The sequence below is a fragment of the Fringilla coelebs genome (genome assembly GCF_963513975.1).
Source record: "Fringilla coelebs genome assembly, chromosome: 15".
NCBI lineage: Eukaryota > Metazoa > Chordata > Aves > Passeriformes > Fringillidae > Fringilla > Fringilla coelebs.
In genome coordinates, this window is record NC_140041.1 from 9,582,248 (window position 1) to 9,599,734 (window position 17,487).

Genomic DNA, 17,487 nt, shown 5'->3' on the forward strand with positions numbered 1-17,487 from the left:
AATTTTCAGCAATTAATCTGGCAGAAGTGATTTTGGGTCTGGTCATGGTATAGGGGTCCAGGAGCTGGGGAGGCAGAAGCAGAGAGCAGATGATATTGGGATAGCCATAGTGATGGTGATTATCTGTCATTTCTTAATCCCTGACATTTCTGTACTTCACAGTGTTAGCAAATTAAAGCTATTACCTGGGAATCCTAATACAGTCCCCCCATTTTAGTTTTGGCCTTTTTTTAACCCTCTTTGCCTTTTTAAAAAAGCTTTTTCCAAGGACTGCGTGTTTAAATTAACTTTAACAAAAAGCTGTGGTTTCCAGGCTTTCACACCAGCCTCTAAACTTGGCTTGGGGAAGCAGCACTGGGTGGTGTTGAGCTGTGTAAGTGTGGGTAAATACCAGCAGTCTCTAAGCAAAGCTAAAGTAATGTTTTCTTCCAGGAATATCAAATCATAGGGAAGAGATATGGCCAAACTCTTGGAGAGTCAGGTTGCCAGAAGCAGTTGTTTTCTTCATAAAGAAATAGTTTGATGTTTTCTCCAATCCAGAAAGAAATAAAGAGAACATAGTAAAATATGCTATAGAACTCCCTGCCTTGTATTTACAGCTAGGGGATTCAACAACAACAACAAAAAAAAGAGCAGCTTCTTCTCCTTTATTTCTAAACATTCCCAAATTGTCCTTAAGTGAGGAGGGGTTGCCTGCAGTTGTCCTGCTGCCCTCACAGCCTGTGGTGGCAGATTTGAGGTAAGTGTGGGATGATGTCCTGGCTTGCTGTGTCATTGTGAGAGGCACAAAGGCTCCTGGCCACATTGGGACAGTCCCCCCAAACCTGGAAGTATTCTCTGCAGAGAAGGGTGCGAGCATGAGGAGGGGGAGGAATGGAAAACATCAGGGTCACATGTGAGTGTGGACATACCCATGTGCATGTTCCTCTATTCAGGCCACCTCCTCCTTACCTTATTACAGGCAGCATCAAAAAGCTGAGTAAATGCTGTCAAATCCTGTTAGCTGCCATTAGCATTTTATGCTCTGCAGCTGAAAGCTTCTGCTTGCTCCAAAAGCCTTGATGTCCATTGTGGCAGCAGTGCCAGAGCCTGGCTCTCCAGCCACCCTTACGTGGGGCTGGCAGAAGCATGGCACTGAAACTCATCAAGTGCCAGGTGCCAGGAGTTATCAGCAATAATTCTGTCATCTTGTGCTACTGGGGGTGTTTATCAGCAGCAGGGTTTAGCTGCTGCTGCTGCAGGGCTCACGTGAGCAGTTATATTTTGTGCTTTGCTGTTTGTGTTCAGAGCTTCAGATAATCGTAGAATGGGTTGGGTTGGAAGGGACCTTACAATATCATCTTATTCCTACCCCACTGCCATGGTTAATGAAAGTTCTTGAACTGGGACAAAATGCACCAGTGATAGCTGTGGAGCCAGTGTGAATAACCATATGGAGGGGCCAGATTTGAGGCAGGGAGCTGCTGACCTGGGTCAGCATCACCAGGGTATTTTGCTGTGTTTTCTATGCTTTTTCCTGGCATCTGCTTTAGGGCAGTTCTGTGAGGCTGTGACATCCCCATCTCAGCTCAGTCCCTTCCCTGCACTGGCTGTGGGAAGAGGGTTTATCCCTTCCTGCTAAAGGTGCAATTTGCGTATGAGAACTGGTGCATTGACTCAGGGCACCAAGCTGCTTCGTCAAATTTGGCATTTTTTTGTGCAGGTGGCCGTGTCAGGTGTGAACAGGACATGTGCATGATGCAGCTGCTGGGCCAAGGACTCAGCACAATGCTCAGATGTTGGTGCTGGCCCTGTCCATGACTGTGTTGTAATGCTCCTTCTGCAGCATCTCCTTCCCAGCCTCCCCTGCCCACCATGGGGTCCTGGCTGTTGGAGCCAGGACGGAGTGTTTGGGCTTGGAATGAATCACTGCATGGTTTTTCCATATGTACCACAGGGTTTGGATCAAGAGCCCCTCTCTGCCAGCCCTGGCTCACCCAAAGGGCCGTGGGAGGAGAGCAGCACAGATGATGGTGAGGTGAAAAGGATGGAATCCCAGGGAGTGGGGATTTCCCGGGGCAGCAGGAGCAGCAGCACAGCTTGAGGGGACCTGCTCTGACCCTGCCTAAACCAGACACTGTTTCTTGTGTTTCTGTAGGTTAGAAATCTCTGTTACATGGTGACAAGACGGGAGAAAATGAAGCACACCATTTGTAAACTGCAGGAGCAGATCTTCCATCTCCAGATGAAGCTTATTGAGAAAGATCTTTACCCAGGTCAGTACCACAAAACTCACTCTCACAGATGCTTCCCACTGGAACCAAATTGTGTGCCAGGGAAGCCAGAGTTGCCCCCTCCCCTGATGTGTTATTTTGGCATGGTTCACATATTGAGTCAGAAACACTCAATAAAGCCAGACTCTGGGTGACTGGAGTGCTGGAATTACTTGTTTTCACAGATCCCTCTTGATCCTCCCCTTCCCAGAAATCACTCAGAAGGACCAAGCATTTGCTTAGGTGGGGGTGTTAAGACAGTATTTGGTGACTTTTGTGAGCTGGGACGGCTTGGGAGGAGATGGCACATCCTGGGCACAGGGCTGCTCTGCAGCTGGCTCCCTGGCACAGGCTGGCAGCCCTGCTTCAGGCTCTTTGCAGATGCCTTTGAGCATTCTGTCAAGAATCAAGGGTTAAGCTGCTGGTGGGGAGTCTGTTGCTCCAGGAGACCAGCTCCTTTAGCTCTGGTCAGCTGCAGCTCCCTGCTTCACATACCCCTTAGTGAAGATCATGCTGCTGACTGCAAAGCTTCTGCCAACTTTTATTAAGGAGCTGAAATAAAGCTGGTTTCCTTTTGTCCTACTTTTTTTTCCTTTTGCACAAGCTCCTGCTCCCTCCTCCTTCTCCTCCTGTGCCTCCTGTGGCAGGGCAGAGCAGAGCCTGTGGCTGCAGAAGAGTTTTTCCAGCAGCAGCATCTGGTGCTTTGGCAGCTGCTTCCGACGGTTGTTGTGTTTGTGGCTTTGGAGTTGTGTTTGAAGCCATCACATGGTTGGGGTTTCTTCAGGAACTGTCTGGGCTGAGCTTTCCTTGACAAAAGTCTCCTTTGACTGAAGTTTTGGAGGCTGAGGAATGTGTGTGCTGAGATGTCTGTGACTCTGGCCCATGCAAATTCCCCTTGATAGCCAAGGCCAGGCAGCGGTGGGGCACAGGAGGGCTGGGGCCCCAGGGTGTGCTCTGGGGTGATGTGGGTCCTGTAAATCCCAGTCCCTGGCATACTCTGTGTTGCTCTGCCTGTCCTTACTGGACCAGAGGTGCAGCTCAGCAGCCTGAACACACACAAGTGGTGTTTGCACTGACTGGGGACCCCACATTGCACATCCATTCCCTGGCACCCAGGGTACTCTGTGCACATTATTCCTGAGCTGGATCCCCACCTCACTGTCCCTGCCAGCAGCATCACCTGCCATGTGCTGTCACTGCCAGCTCCTGTGGGTTTTGGAGGCATCACAGGGGACTTCAGGATGCTCTTTAGTTCAGCTGGGCAAACCCTGCCTAGCATTCACAGCTCTCAGAAGGAGATAGGCACAGGGTAGTTTGCTAGGACAGATTTTTAAACTCTCCCCTCTTGCAGGCAAGATGTTAGATAGCTGGAAATGCCCTTGGGGACCTGTGTTCCCCAAAATGCCTTGAGGGTTCATGTCCAACCCTCTCTTTGATGCAGCAGTGGGATGGGAGCCAGCAGTTCCTCCCAGGGAGAGCAAGAGTAGGTGAGCTGGGAGCCTCACCAGTGAGGTGCAGATGCCAGCCAATGATGGGGAGCTGCACTGAGGCTCTGCTGATGGTGTTTTAGGGTTGTGTGCATTGCCCAGTGTCAGTGCTGTGCAATTGCCCTTCCCAAAAATGATATGGGTGCACTTGAGAAAAGCATGGCTGCTGTGCCCATGATGTTTGTTCTGCCTAAAGGTGAGTGATCAGAGGCAAACCCACAGTGGGAGGGTGGCTTGGGTGGGGAATGGTTTGCAGGGATCACTTCAGACCTTGTGATGCAGATGCTCTTCTCTCCTGCCCTGCCTGGCTGGTGTTTCCACTCTGAACCGACCGAGCTGAGCTGCTTGTCTCTCCTGGGCTGGACTTACTGGCTGAGCCTGAGCAGGGACTGACTGCTTCCTCTGGGACCCAGCTCTCATGAGTTCCTGCTGCCAGGGAAACAGCCCAGCTCCAGGAATTTGCTCCTGGCATCTCCAGGTGGTTTGGAGATCTGGGTCCTTCCCATGCCAGGGGGACATTAGGGACCTGAGTGCATTTCTGCATCAGTCTGTGGAGGGTCCTGAGCTCAGGAGGAGTTCCCTTGCCAAGACCACACCAGGAGCTGCAGATAGCCAGCTCCAGTGGAACCAAAGCTTTGGATAACTCACTGCTGCCTTCTCCAGCATTACAAAGCACTTCCTGGTTTGGAAGGGGGAATGGTTCTGTTAGCATCCTCCCCCACAGCTCCTGACCAGGATGCTCTCCATACCTGGGGTTCCTGGGAGAAAGGAAGAAGTCTCCATTATTTCACCAGGATGAGGGCAGTTTTTAGCTGCTGTTACAGTAGCCATCGACTGAGATCTGTTGGGGTTGTTCCAAAGATGGTTTTGGCACAAAGGTTTTTTTGGACCGGCTCCCACACAAAACTCAGAACAGGAGGGGTTTATTTTTCCCGCTGTCAAATGATCATTTAAGCAGGAGATTCTTAATAAAATCAGTGAGAACTTCCCGTGTAAAATGAACCTTCCTCTCTTCCCTGTATTTTTCTTGCACTGAGTGGAAAGTAAACACCGTCTGGCTTTGAAACACGGCTACTATTTTGACAGGTTCCTCTTCAAAAAGTGCTGCTCGGGTTTCTCTTTAGCCCCGTTGTGCTGTCTAAACAAAGTTAGATTTTGATTTTGTAAGCGAAGTGAAAAATGTGTCTGCCTTCCTCCCATTACTTGGCAGGAACATAGCAAATACCAAATTTGCTTTTGCATTTCTTTCTTTCTGTAAGTCCTTTGGTCAGGAGGGGTTCCTGGCTGGCAACTCCAGGACTGTAAATCCTCTGTTAATTCAGACTCAGGCAGGTGCAATGCAAATTCCCTCCCCTGTCCACCCAGTACATTTCCACTGCTGCTGCAGGGGGAGAGCCGAGGTTATTCCCTCTGACCCGTCCATCCCATGGCCTCTCTGCTGAGGGTTTGTTGCTGGCTGACACAATAGATTGATTTCTTCCTTAAGATCATTGTTGAGCCTATGGGCCAGACTCTGAAAAACTGCCTGTTTTGCCTCCATTTCCATAAGCCACCCACATTTTGGTTTAAGGGCAATATCCTTCCCTCTCTGAAAACTAACAGAAGATTTAGCATGGACTAAACATGGGGAGAATGGCCTAACAGAGTAAGTAAAAACTGCTGAAAGTATTTTACTTGGCAATACAAATTGTACTTTTATTGGGTATTTGTCCTGTTTACCCAAGTGGAATAAATCCAGTAGAAGTTCAAAGCCATTTAGGAAATGCTAATTTTTAGCTGAATGTCTTTACAGCTAGGAGTTAGATCCCTACCTTTTCATAGCCAATCCTGATCATCTTTCCTACTTCATGTACCTATATCCCTTTGGGGTTTTTCACCCCTGCACGGTTTTGTCAAAAGGTCAGATCAAGGCTGGCTTTAAAACCGCTGGTACCTTTGCTCTGTCAGTCTGGCAGTGCAGCTGAATCACTTCTGGAGATGCTCTTGTTGGTGATGGGTGACACAGCACCAGGTTTGTAGGTCACTATGGCTCCTGCAAGGTGTCTGAGCAGGATTTGGGGTTACTCCCTAGTGGGTTCTCACCCCATAGTCCTGGTCCAAGTCCGTGCCTGTAGAATCTGCAGCATCAGTGGGGCTGCTCCTGTGGCCACTCTTCTCCAAGGCTAAAATCTCCTTTTTTATAACCTATAGGATTAAGATTTTCTTAAGATGTAGAGACCTTAGCCTACAGCTGGCAAAGAATGGCCCTTGCTCTCCCTTTGGCTTGGAGTTGTTTGCAGGTCTGCTGCAGGTCTCCACTGCAGGGGTGTGCTCAGGGGAACTCGCTCACCGCAGCTTCCCTGATGCCTCGTCTCACACGGCGTTTTCCTTTTTTCCTAAAAAATGCCAGAACAAACTGGGAAGAAGACAAAGGGTAAGAAAAGTGACCCAAGAAGGAAAGGAAGAGATGGTAGAAAAAATAGTCCTGAGAAGACAGAGAAAAGGAAATCGGTCAACGAAACTGTTTTGGGACAACTGGGTAAGTCTGATTTTATGGCACAGAGCTGGAGGCTCCCTGGTTTGGGGAGCAGGGTTAGGAGTCCCGGCCCCTGATCCCTCCTGCATGTAACATGGTGGAGTTACACTTTCCATCTCCCTTTTGTGGTAATCAGCCTGAATTATCTCCTACTAGAGAGACTGGCTCAGAAACATGCTTGCTGGCGGGGCAGGGGATTTAAAATTCCCCCCTGTAGCTCCAGGATTGGGAGAATGTGTTACAAAACCTGTGATGTGCTGCTGGAGCGGGATTTCACTTTCAGGTGATAAAATCAGACTTACCCACCCCATGGTAGGGCTGCTCCCCTGTGCCTTCCGTGCTGTGCAGTGATGGTGAGTACAGCACGTGGGCTGTGAGCTGTTCTGTACCATCCGTGGCATGTATGGCCGTGCTGGTTGTGCCAGTGGTGCAGGAACACGCAGGAGTCAGGCACAAAGCACATCCATCTCTTGAATTTGCTCAGGGGGTGAGGAGCCTGGCCCTACAGATGCTTCAGCCACCTCCAGCAGGTCCCCATGGCCTAAAAGGTTGTTTTGGACAAGGTCTTTGACAACTGCATATGGTTTTTACATGGAATTGGGTTGTTGCTTGACTTCCTCTGGTGCTGCCACTTCCACCAGCAGAGGCAGAAGGTGATGTGTTCATGTGTGCCTAGCTGGCAGGGCACAGGGGAGCACTGGTCCCTTGAGTTTCTCAGGCAGTCTGGAGATGCTGTAAAACCCTCCAGGGGGTGCAGAACGTTTCTGTGGGAGGTCTGGACCTCTTGCTCTGCTTTGCACATTGCTCACCTGACTGTGCTGCTTGCTGGTCACCTCAGAGCTGTTGGACCTTTGGAAACGGGGCTTTTGCACTCATTCTGTCTCTGCTCTGTTCTGTGCTAAAGAAGTTTTGGATTTACTGGGGCAAACTCCAGCAAACAGTGGAGGCTGGAGAATCTCAGAGGAAAGCTGCATGGCTATGAGCTTGGGATACCAGGCAACTTGACCCAAAGCTTCAGCAAGGTCTGGTTACCTCCTGCATTTTGTGAAGGGCTTGAAGCATCCCTTGGGGCTGCTGTCATCAGAGAAGGGCTGGGGAAGGTGAGCTGGGCAGTGCCCTTGCCCACAAAACCTGGGCTTTTTGGTGTTTGGGTACCACACAATGGCCAAAGTTCATCCTTGCTCCAGCTTCACCTTCCCTGCCCTGGGCTGCTGTCAGGGTGGGTGCTGTCTTCTCCAAAAGGCTGTGGGGAGTTGCAGGAGGTGCAGGGTCACAGCCTGTGTTGCTGCTCACAGGTGAGGGTGATGTAAGGCTAACACTGCTACCAGCAAACCTTGTGGGCATGAGTCACCCTGCCCGGGCCACTGCTCTTTGCCTCTCTGTTGCTAGACTGACTCGGAATTTCAAAGGAAAGCTCTTCCTGAAATCCAAAATCAAGCCTCATTTTTCCTCCATCCGTAAAACCAATTCAAATGTTGAACCCATGGATTTCTGTTTCAGAGATTGAAACTGCCTGTGGCTGTGTAGGTGTGCACTTTCCCATTGCTAATTGGACCCAATTAGCCCAGCCCACAGTGCTCACTCTTGCTCTCAATGATCATTATCAGGAAGTTTTTCAGCTTTTTTCATTCCAGCTTTCATCTCTGCTTCTCTTCTTCAGTTTCCATGCCTTCTGAGATGTTCTCAGACCTGCAGATGTAGCAGTGGTCCCATCACCATGCTGGCTGCCCGGCTCTGGGGGTGGCCTCGCAGCAGCTGCTTCCTGGGGAATCTGTCATTCCCCTGTCTGGGCACAAGTCCTGCTCTGTCACCGTATTTTTAACTTATGCTTGAATTGTTTGTCTTCCACCTTCGCATGAGAATGTTTCCACCTGTGCTGGGATGTGTCATTCCTTGTCATCTTCACTGAAGGAAGAAGCTTGGTTTGGGTTCAGGGAGGTTTGTGGAGAGCTGGCTGTGAGGGACTGCTTGGGCTGTTGTGCTGTGACCCCAGTGCACCCCAGGTTCAGCACTAGTGCTGGATATACCCTGCTCTGGGTCTGGGGTGGTGCATTAAGAGCTGATCTTTTGAGTGTTTCCCCAGTGCCAGGGAGTTTTGGTGGAGTGGGTGATGGTGATAGAGGGCAACGTGGCTGTTCCTGTTCCTGGCTTCTGAGGCAATCTTCCACTCTTGCTTTTCCCAGGCTTGTCAACCTCCTTCCCCATCGATGGGACCTTCTTCAACAGCTGGTTGGCGCAGTCGGTGCAGATCACTGCGGAGAACATGGCGATGAGCGAGTGGTCACTCAACAACGCCCACCACGAGGCCAGCACCCCTGGCCTCTCCGAGGAGCTCCTCCAGGATGAGGAGACCTTGCTGAGCTTCATGATGGACCATTCCCTCAGGTCCCCATTCAGGCAGAGCGAGACCACAAAGAAAGTGAAAAGCAGAACGAGAACGAACACTAAGAAAAAGCTGCCGAGGAGCAGCCCCTCTGCAGAGGGCGGGGGCCACCCGGAGGGCTCGGAGCCCTGGACTAACAATGCCAGCAGCTTGTCGGATGATCCCGCCAAGCCCTTCGCTCTGGATTCCAGACCGAGCAAGTCGGAAAAAGGGGCAGCAAAGCTCCCCACCGACCGCAAAGGGACGGGCGAGGCCAAAAAGGTGGCCAGGAAGGGCTCTCTCCAGAAAGCCAGCGAGCCTCATCCCCCTGCTGGGACGCGGGGCTGCGTCAGCAAGGAGGACGAGGAGGAGGAGGAGGAGACGCCGCGCTGCGCTCAGACGGAGCCCAGCCCCGCGGCCAAAGTGCCTGACTCCATAGGTAGCCCCAAAACCATCGTGCGGTTCAAATTACCAAAGGAGACCCGGGGGGCGCGGCGCTCGCAGCCCCCCAAGGCCGAGGGCGCTGGCGGAGCTCCCCTGCGGCGCTTCGACGCCGACACGGACGGATACTTCTCCGACGCCGAGATGAGCGACTCGGACGGGGAGTCCCGCGGCGGCCGGGCGCAGCGGGGCCAGCTGGACGCGGCCGGCGAGGACATCGTCAGGATGAGCATCCTGGCCTCCTAACTCCTCCGACCGCGCCGGCTCCATGAGGCCTCAACCCAGTTCCAACTGCCATGTCCGATTTCTGCCTGGTGTCGCGACGAGGGGGGTTTTTAATATGTGTATATAGTTGGAAATTCAGCACTGTTGTCTTTCTCTTCTCGATACGCCTGAGATACAGCTTCAGCTTCACCGACATCGACGACTGTGACAGCAGTGGTCCCTCCCCGGCTCCCTGCCAGACCCCACTGCCTGGGAACGCGAGCCGGCACCCGCCAGGACCGATGTCGAGGGTGCTGAGAGGGTGGAGGGTGCCGGTGCCCGTGCTTTCCGCAGGGATGACAGTTCAATTAATGGGCATTATTTAATGAGGGGCAGATTTCTGCCTGGGACGGTTGCCCTCAGAGCAGGGAGCGAGTAGAGGGTCCGGCAGTGGCCAGCCGTGGGAGGGGAAATTCCCACCTGTGTGAGAGAAGGAAGCGAAATAAGCGATTCTAAAATAAATAATGACTAAAGCACAAAAAGCTTGTTGGAGGAAAACGCTTGGGGTGGAAGAGAGCAATGTTACATTTCTATTTTTAGGGAAAAAAAACCTCTTGGTCATTATTTTTCCCCTCACCTTTCCATCTGGTTGGGATCCGTCCACGGGCCAGGATGCAAAAGTCCTCCCCGTCCATGCCCCCAGTGAGGTTCTTAGAAACGCTGAAGTGATTTACTCAGGTGAATGGATCAGCAAGTGGAGAATGGAAATGTGGGGCAGGATGGAGGAGGAAAGCGTCCTTTCAAACCACCATGGGGAGTCAGGGTTGGTGTCACCCGGGAGGTTGAGCAATTTTTTTGCCCATGCTTCCCTCCAGTGCTGCTGTGGTCCCGCCATGCCAGGGCAGCACATTTGAAATCCCCCTTGCAAACCAAAACCATGGCCCCAAGGCCAAATGTGCCATCACTGAGGGGAAATGGCAACCCTTGCCACCACCATTATGTTTTCCTTCTAAATGCCTACAATGGAAATGGTGAATTTATTCCTCTCCATCCTTTGTTTTTTGGTTTTTTTTTTAACCTTAAATCCTGGTTACAAGCTGTTGACTCGTTGTGGGGGGGTGATTCACAGAAGCTGACATTATAAATATTACAATAATTTAATGCATAAAATGTCCCCAATAAGCCTTAAATGTTGTTTAAAAGCCCATGTTACCTATAAGTCAGGCGAATTTCCATGTTTGCACTTAATTGCACCATTACTTCGGTTTTGGCTTCAAAGGTCACAGTTAAGTCATGCTACGTGTTTTATTGGAGTGACCCCAGTGTGAGCTCAGGGAACAAAAAACAAAAAAGGAATTCACTGAAACTTTTGTTGTTGTTGTTTTTTAAAAATAAAAAATGTTTTAAAAAAAAAAAACTAAAAAAAAAAAAAACAAAACCAACCCAAACCTGGGACACTTCTGCAACCGGTTAAACCCATCACTAAACAAAAAAACCTTGCAATTGTCAAACAAATCAGTCAAAGAATTTTGTGGATGCCAAAGAAATATTTTGACAGTCAAGCAGCACAGCCAGAAACCGGAAACTTGTCATTATGAAAAAAAAATTGGAAGTTATTTAGCAACCAAGGACTTAAGACACACTCATACCACACTGCTGCGGCGTTAGGTTCCAAGCTTGCTCCGAGGGATGCTGCTGCTCCAAGACCGCATCCCGCCATTTTGGTTTCCGATGCTTTTTGCTCATTTCACTGTGAGCTTTCTTTTTGAAACTCTGAGACTATTTCGATTGATGTTTTAGAGTAGATCATCATCTTTATCAGCCTTCCAAAGTCCTTATTATTGATAAAATTGCAGCAAAGATCAGCGATGACAGCCCAGCTGATCCCAGACACGGCGACCGGTGGGGGCTGCGGGTGGGATGCCCAGCCCTGCCTGAGCCCAACACTCACCTGGCTGAGACTGACCGTGCCTGGGAAGGAATCTTCCTCAGATGGGAAAAATGTGACACAAGTTATTAGTGGGGAAAAAAAAAAGAAAACAAAAAAACAGCAAAATACCAACAAAACAGGAACTACCTTTGTTATAAATTAGCATAATCCATTGAGGTTGGAAATGAAAATCTGCTCATTAATTAAGGCTCAGTATGTTCAGATAATGTTAAATACAGTAAATAGGACTTAGTTTATCTTATCAGGCTTGCTAGCTTTAGCTCCAGTATCCTAGTATACGAGTCATAACAATAATCAATATGCTGCCTTTTAATGAATCTTGCTTCCGTGTGCTTCACTCAATTATGGTTAAAAAAAAGCAATCCACAAATTTCACTGTACACAGTTCCATTCATCAGCTTCTGCACTACTTGTCTTCTCAATACAGGAAAGCAAAAATGGGGAAACTTAAAGAACAACCAACCTGGCACCTCCAACACTGGGCAATAGCACAGTTTGAAACACTCCCAAAACATCAGGCATCATGTTTTGCCATCAGGAGAGGGGGGGAAAAGCTAAGCAAGCTGGTGGGGCGCAGGGAGAAGAATGGGATGGCAGGAATAGAGAGGAGGAAAAGGGCTCTGGTGAGCTTTGGGGCTGGACCATGGCAGGATGGCTGCAGCCACCCCAGAGCATCCCCTGCCTGGAGCGTCCTGGGAGCAGGGGAGTCTGGTGTTCTGGAGAGAAAATGCACAAGGAAAATATTTTTGATGTTAATGTAAATGTATTTTGAAATGAATAGAAAGAGAAGAAAAAAAGGTTTATTTTACTACAGAAATGTTATCTTTTAAGATGTATAAACTGCAGGAATTGACATTTGCACTGTAAGAGCACCTGTTTCCTTGGAGAAGCAGCCACAGTTGAGATGGGGATGCAGAAAGCATCATTCCCTGATGGAGCACAGCCCCTCACCAGCCCCAACCCTGATGGCTGAGGGAGTTTCCCCAGGACAGCTCCCATTCCCACTCCCATTTTCCCCACACCCATCTTTTGATTTTTTTGTTTTCATTTTTATTTTATTCTATTTTTTTTTCACTTGCACCTATGTTATGGGGTTAGGATGCCTGCTGTCCCATGGAGCTCACCCCAAGGTTGGATGCAAAATGGAGCCAGGATGGATGCAGGCTGCAGGAAGATGCTGCTACAGGACAGGGCATGAGGTTTGGTTGTTCTTTAAGGAAATCCCCTGCAGTTTGCACCATTCCACATGCAAAACAACCCACTTCACATCAGTTACAGGAAACGATATGAATGTCGCAGGAGGAGAAACCCTTCTGTTTTCTTTGTTTCAAAGAACGTGATGTGCCATTTGTTAATACAAAAGAGAAATATTGAAAATATATTGAAAAGAGCAATTTTAAATTATTTTTGGCTTATGTTGCAATATTTATTTTCTTGTATTAGAAATTCCTTTGTAGAGAAAAAATGTATTTTTCATTAATGCAAAAACCTATTTCTCCTTTTTGTACATTTTCCATGTTAGTTAATCCTTAAAGCAATATAATGTTATCAAACTCGTTCTGTGTGAGACTGTATTATGCATGCTATTTGTGTTGCCTTGGAATAGCTCTGTCTGCCATTATTTTCATCCTGTTTAGATACAGTGTATGCTTTAATACACATTGGGACCATGGCCCATTGCTTATGAAAAGAAACCCCTTTGCATTCCTCAATGTGTTGGCTAATGCAGTCAATAAAGCAGTGTTTTCTGTGTACCTCGTGTTGGTGTAGTGAGCATGGTCACACAGAGCAAACTCATCCCAGGGATGCAGCTCTGTGGGGAGGGCTGGTCCAGCCCTGCTGATGCAGCCACTCTGCCTGTGAGTAGCACATCTTTGAACTTTCATTGCATTCCCATTGCCAAATCTTAGCCAGCTCTTGGGAAACACAGCTGGAGATGTTTGTAACAGCTGGAAGGGAAAGCCCAAGCAAGAGGATATTCACAAAGTTCCCCATGCCTGAAAGTTTCTGTAATTCAAGGTAGCTACCTTTCTGGTGGAGATTTAAGTCTTGTTTTGCAGACTTGGAGCAAAGCCCACAGAGGAAGTCCTGCTGTGAGACAGGATGCTCAGAGGAACAGCTTCTTGCACCAGGAGCTGGTTTAACAGGCAGGGAAACACTGCTAGATCTGCTGTCCATGGGAGCAAAAGCAAGCTGTGAAATCCTAAATACTCCAGTGATCCTGTTTGTAAGACACTCCTTGCATCCTGCTGATACCAACCAGCAGCCTGTCCAGTGAGTGGCATCCCTGCCCATGGAAGACTGGAACTAAATGGTCTCTGAGGTCCCTTCCAGCCCAATTCTGTGACTGCTGATATGGGCTGGGGTTGGTGGCCTGACCCTCCCACCTGTGGAGTGGGGTGGGAGCACAGGGCTCAGCACACAGCTTTAAAAACTTGAATGGGATCCACATCTTGTGCATGCTTGGCTGGTTTGGAGGCCACAGGCAAGGGTGCTGCCTTGCTTCAGCAAATATTCAAGTCATTAAGGAATGTCTCTTCTCTTCCACTTTTTTTGGCCTTTGCTGACACATTTTTCTCCTGTAAAACTGCCCGAGTGCCCAAGCTGCTGAAGGAAAATGAGCTGTTTAGCAGACATACTTCATTCAGTTTGTTGGTTAAGTGATTAATCAGGTGGGTCATGGTGCACAGTGAAGTCAGTGCACAACCATCTGAGATGGGTCTTCTGGGGGTTCATCAGCTACCATGGCCTCACATTCAGCTCTTCAAAGAAAAGGGAAAGAATTGGTTTATTGCTAAAAACTAAGGATTTTGTTACAAGAACACATTGAGCTGTTTTCTTGCTCACAGCTCTCCAGGCACCCCAGTGATGAACTCAAACTCCAGTCTAGTCCTCAGAGCCCCTCAGTGCCAGTGTGATGCCCACAGCAATGTGCATGAACCTGTCAAAAAGCCAGTTCAAGAGTTGCCTTCTCTAGCAAGTTTTTCACCTGTTCTAGGCAGGGAGATGTTCAGGAGTTCAATTCCATACAGCAAGGGGCAAGGCCAGCCTGACTGTTATTGTTTAACTTGAAACAGCAACCCCTTGCCCAGCCCCAAAATGTCCAAGGGGATGATGCCAAGCCCAGATGGATCTCAGAGATCTGATGCTGGGGAACATGAGGCATCATCTTTACAAACTGGCAAGGATTTTGTCTCCAAAATATTTAAGGCTCATGGAAGAAAGAGCTAGCCAATTTCCTGGGAAGATGCATCCCTGCCTGCTGGCACCTGCATTAGACCAGAGATGGCTGGGATGGTCTAGCTGGATGTATCGTGGAAATGGGCATGGGGAATGAACAGAAGTGCCTGCAAGGAAAGGAAGAGAATTTTGGGCTGCTGAAAAGCCTGCATCACCTCTGTATGTCACCTCCTCTCCCAGAGACCCCATTTCACAGGAGGTAAAATAACCAAGCTGACAACTCACCAAGAACAGCCCAGCAGCTCATATCTGACATCTTCCTGTTTAGACAGACACCTTCTAAAGCCCAAGCTGCCTGTTGAAGGAGTGAGGTGCAGGAGGAATTCCCACGAGGCCAGGACCCCAGCCCTGAGTACCAAACCCAGGCAGCAACCTCACTGCCCCTCAGCATCACCAGAGGAGAGCCAGCAGCCATGAAGGGCACTGCTGACAGGGCAGGGACAGGCAGACCTGGGGCACTGGGGCTCCACCAGCAGCACCACACCGTCCTACAGCCCAGCCTGAGAAATGATTCCTCAGTAAAGTTACACAGAGCTATTATCAAACATGTATATGTAGGCAGCTAGAGCACATAGGGCTTCACTCTGGTGCTCACTCAGGGCTTGCCTGTAGTAGCCTCAGCACAGATGGTGCTGAATGCCTCGCTTTGGAGGGAGTAGCCAAAGAATCATTTCAATTTAATTGCAAAATAAATGTTAGGCTAGTCCTTATATGTTTTGCATACAGATTGCCAGTGCCACCATAAATACTAATGGGTCAAATACCCCCCAGTGTCAGTAAATCATCAGCAGCGGATGTGGAAAGGAATTAATTTTCCTTCAGCTTATCCTGAAAGAATTGCAGTAAGACCTTGTTTTATTGTGTTTGATTAAGTGCTGGTGGTATAACATAATTTCCCCTAACCATTAAAACTGCTGGTGCTGTACTTCTGCATAAATGCCTCTAATGTGATGAGACCATATTTAATGTTTACTCTTCCAAAGTTAATACATTTAGAAGAGACATTTTGTGCACTAAAAATAGTTCCTTGGTCTTGGATTTCCATGTAGGGCTGTGAAATGATGTGTCTGCTGTGATTGCAACAGATGAATAAGAAAAAAGATCCCTAAAAAAATAAACAAACCTATGACTAACCCACAAAACAAGGGAAAAATCCCGCTGCAGCCAGTCTCAACCCTGCCTGATCCAGAGGGTTTCACAAGCACTGCCTCTGCCGTCTTGCCCATCCCAAACTCTATCTGACAAACTCATTCCTCTTTGTTTAATGCACAACTGAAAACTCAACTTGTGGAGGGTCTAACCAGGCTTTTTTTCATGGAGATTTAAATAGATATGTTTTTCCACGGCAGCTTAGCTTGGGGATGAGTTGGGACTGGTCCTGGTTGCAGGCAGCTCTTCCTTCTCCTGAGATGGCCAAATGTGCTGGAGATCCAGCAGGAAGCCATGGTGGGGAGGTGCCCAGCCCCCAGGCAAGTTTTGGGGGCACAGGGTGGGCCCACAGCTTTGCCCATACCCATCCCTCATCCATGAGAGGGTGCCATGGGCACAGATCCTGGACCTTGTCTGCCATCAGGTATAAATCATGCAAACAGCAGAGGTTATAGGGGAATGAGTGGCAAGAGGAATGCAGCTCCCTTCCAAAATCAGAAGTCAGGTGCTGGTGGTACTGTTTGTGCTGTGGGTGCACTGAGGAATGAGCCCTGGGGGAGTCTGAGCTCTGCTGGTGTGTGCAGTGCTGGGATGGAGTTTCCCAAAGTGGGGTTTTGGCATTTCCCAAGGTGCTGGGATGGTGTTTCCCAGCTAAACCCACTCTGCTGAGGATCAGATGCAGTGTTTTTTCTTCAGGAGTAGCTGCTGTGCATTCAGATGTAATAAAGATTAAAGTAATTGACTGCCTGTGCTTACATTTTAAGTGGTACTTTATAATGCTGACACTGAGCACGAGGAGAAAATGCAGAGGTTAAAATACTGCTGTTACACCTGGTCATTAGCAACCCTGCAATGAGCTCCAAATGGTCAGATCAATGAAATGGAGTTTTTCCAAGGGAAAAAATGGCAGGTCAAGAAAGCAAAATAACACATCTGCAGCCATAACTCCTAGGAAAATTATTCTCAGGAGAGAGCTGCTGAGGACACCAGCCATCCATGTGGGAATGGAGCTGCCACGTGCTCTGCCTCCATCCAAACATCTCCCTGTGCAGGCTGGAGTGCAGTACCCTGCAAGAGAGAAAATTCCCTGCAGACAACAAGGTACCAAAACCCCTTCCAAGAATGCTCAGCTATAAATAGGTGTTTGTTGTGTGGGATACCACAAATAACACTGACACTCCACAGAGCGACTGTCAGGCAGGGGATGAATTCCTGCCCTTAATAAGAAAGCAGGATAAATAAAGCATTTCTAAAAGAGGGAAATTGGCAATTTTTGCAGCTCCAGCTTTAAAATGAGTAAGTTTGGGGCATAAAGCACAGCAGCAAGGATGCCAGCCCTTGTGCCCTGCACTCCCAAGGCCAGCTTGAGCCAGGTGCCATGCTGGGGGACACAGGAGTCCTCGACACAGAGACCAGCATGCAGACCTGGCATGCTCCAGACCCCCTGAAGGGCTGTTCTGGAGAGCCATGAGGAATGAGCTGGTTCCAATCAGGTTTTTTAATCCACCCCACAGGGAGCAGCTCTGGAGCAGCACAGGGCCAAGCAGCATCACTGTGTGGCCAGGGGCAGGCAGGGGACACTCATCCCTGTGCCACGAGCACCACCTGCTCAGCACCAGCTCTCTCCTAGCAGCAAAAGCACCCGTGGCTGAGATTTTAGGCTGAGTCACAAGGATGCCAGGGCACAGTCAGCCACAGGGCACATTTATTGGTACAGCAAGAGCAAGATGTCTGCTGAGCTGTGAGGACTGAGGTCACTGCTGTGATCTGAAGCCTGTGAGCATCTCCCCAGTCCTCTGTGCGTGGTGCACAACAGCTCCAAGACCAGCTCATACAAACACACCAGGAGGAAGGAGGAGCATAAATAAAGGAGCATTAATAGCTGA

General features: G+C 49.0%; 1 protein-coding gene across 4 annotated transcripts in view; it reads left to right on the forward strand.

The window, feature by feature from the left end:
* Positions 1–12,964, forward strand: part of JADE2 (jade family PHD finger 2) — a 73,960-nt gene extending 60,996 nt beyond the window's left edge. For 3 of the 4 annotated variants that reach the window (XM_084215665.1, XM_084215664.1, XM_084215667.1), the window contains 3 exons: positions 2,138–2,255; positions 6,129–6,257; positions 8,438–12,964. In XM_084215665.1, coding sequence (XP_084071791.1) covers positions 2,138–2,255; positions 6,129–6,257; positions 8,438–9,303 — 1,113 coding nt within the window. In that variant the 3' untranslated portion in view covers positions 9,304–12,964. The remainder of the gene's footprint in view (positions 1–2,137; positions 2,256–6,128; positions 6,258–8,437) is intronic. The other variant, XM_084215666.1, reaches the window with a different exon arrangement.
* Positions 12,965–17,487: the final 4,523 nt, after the last annotated feature.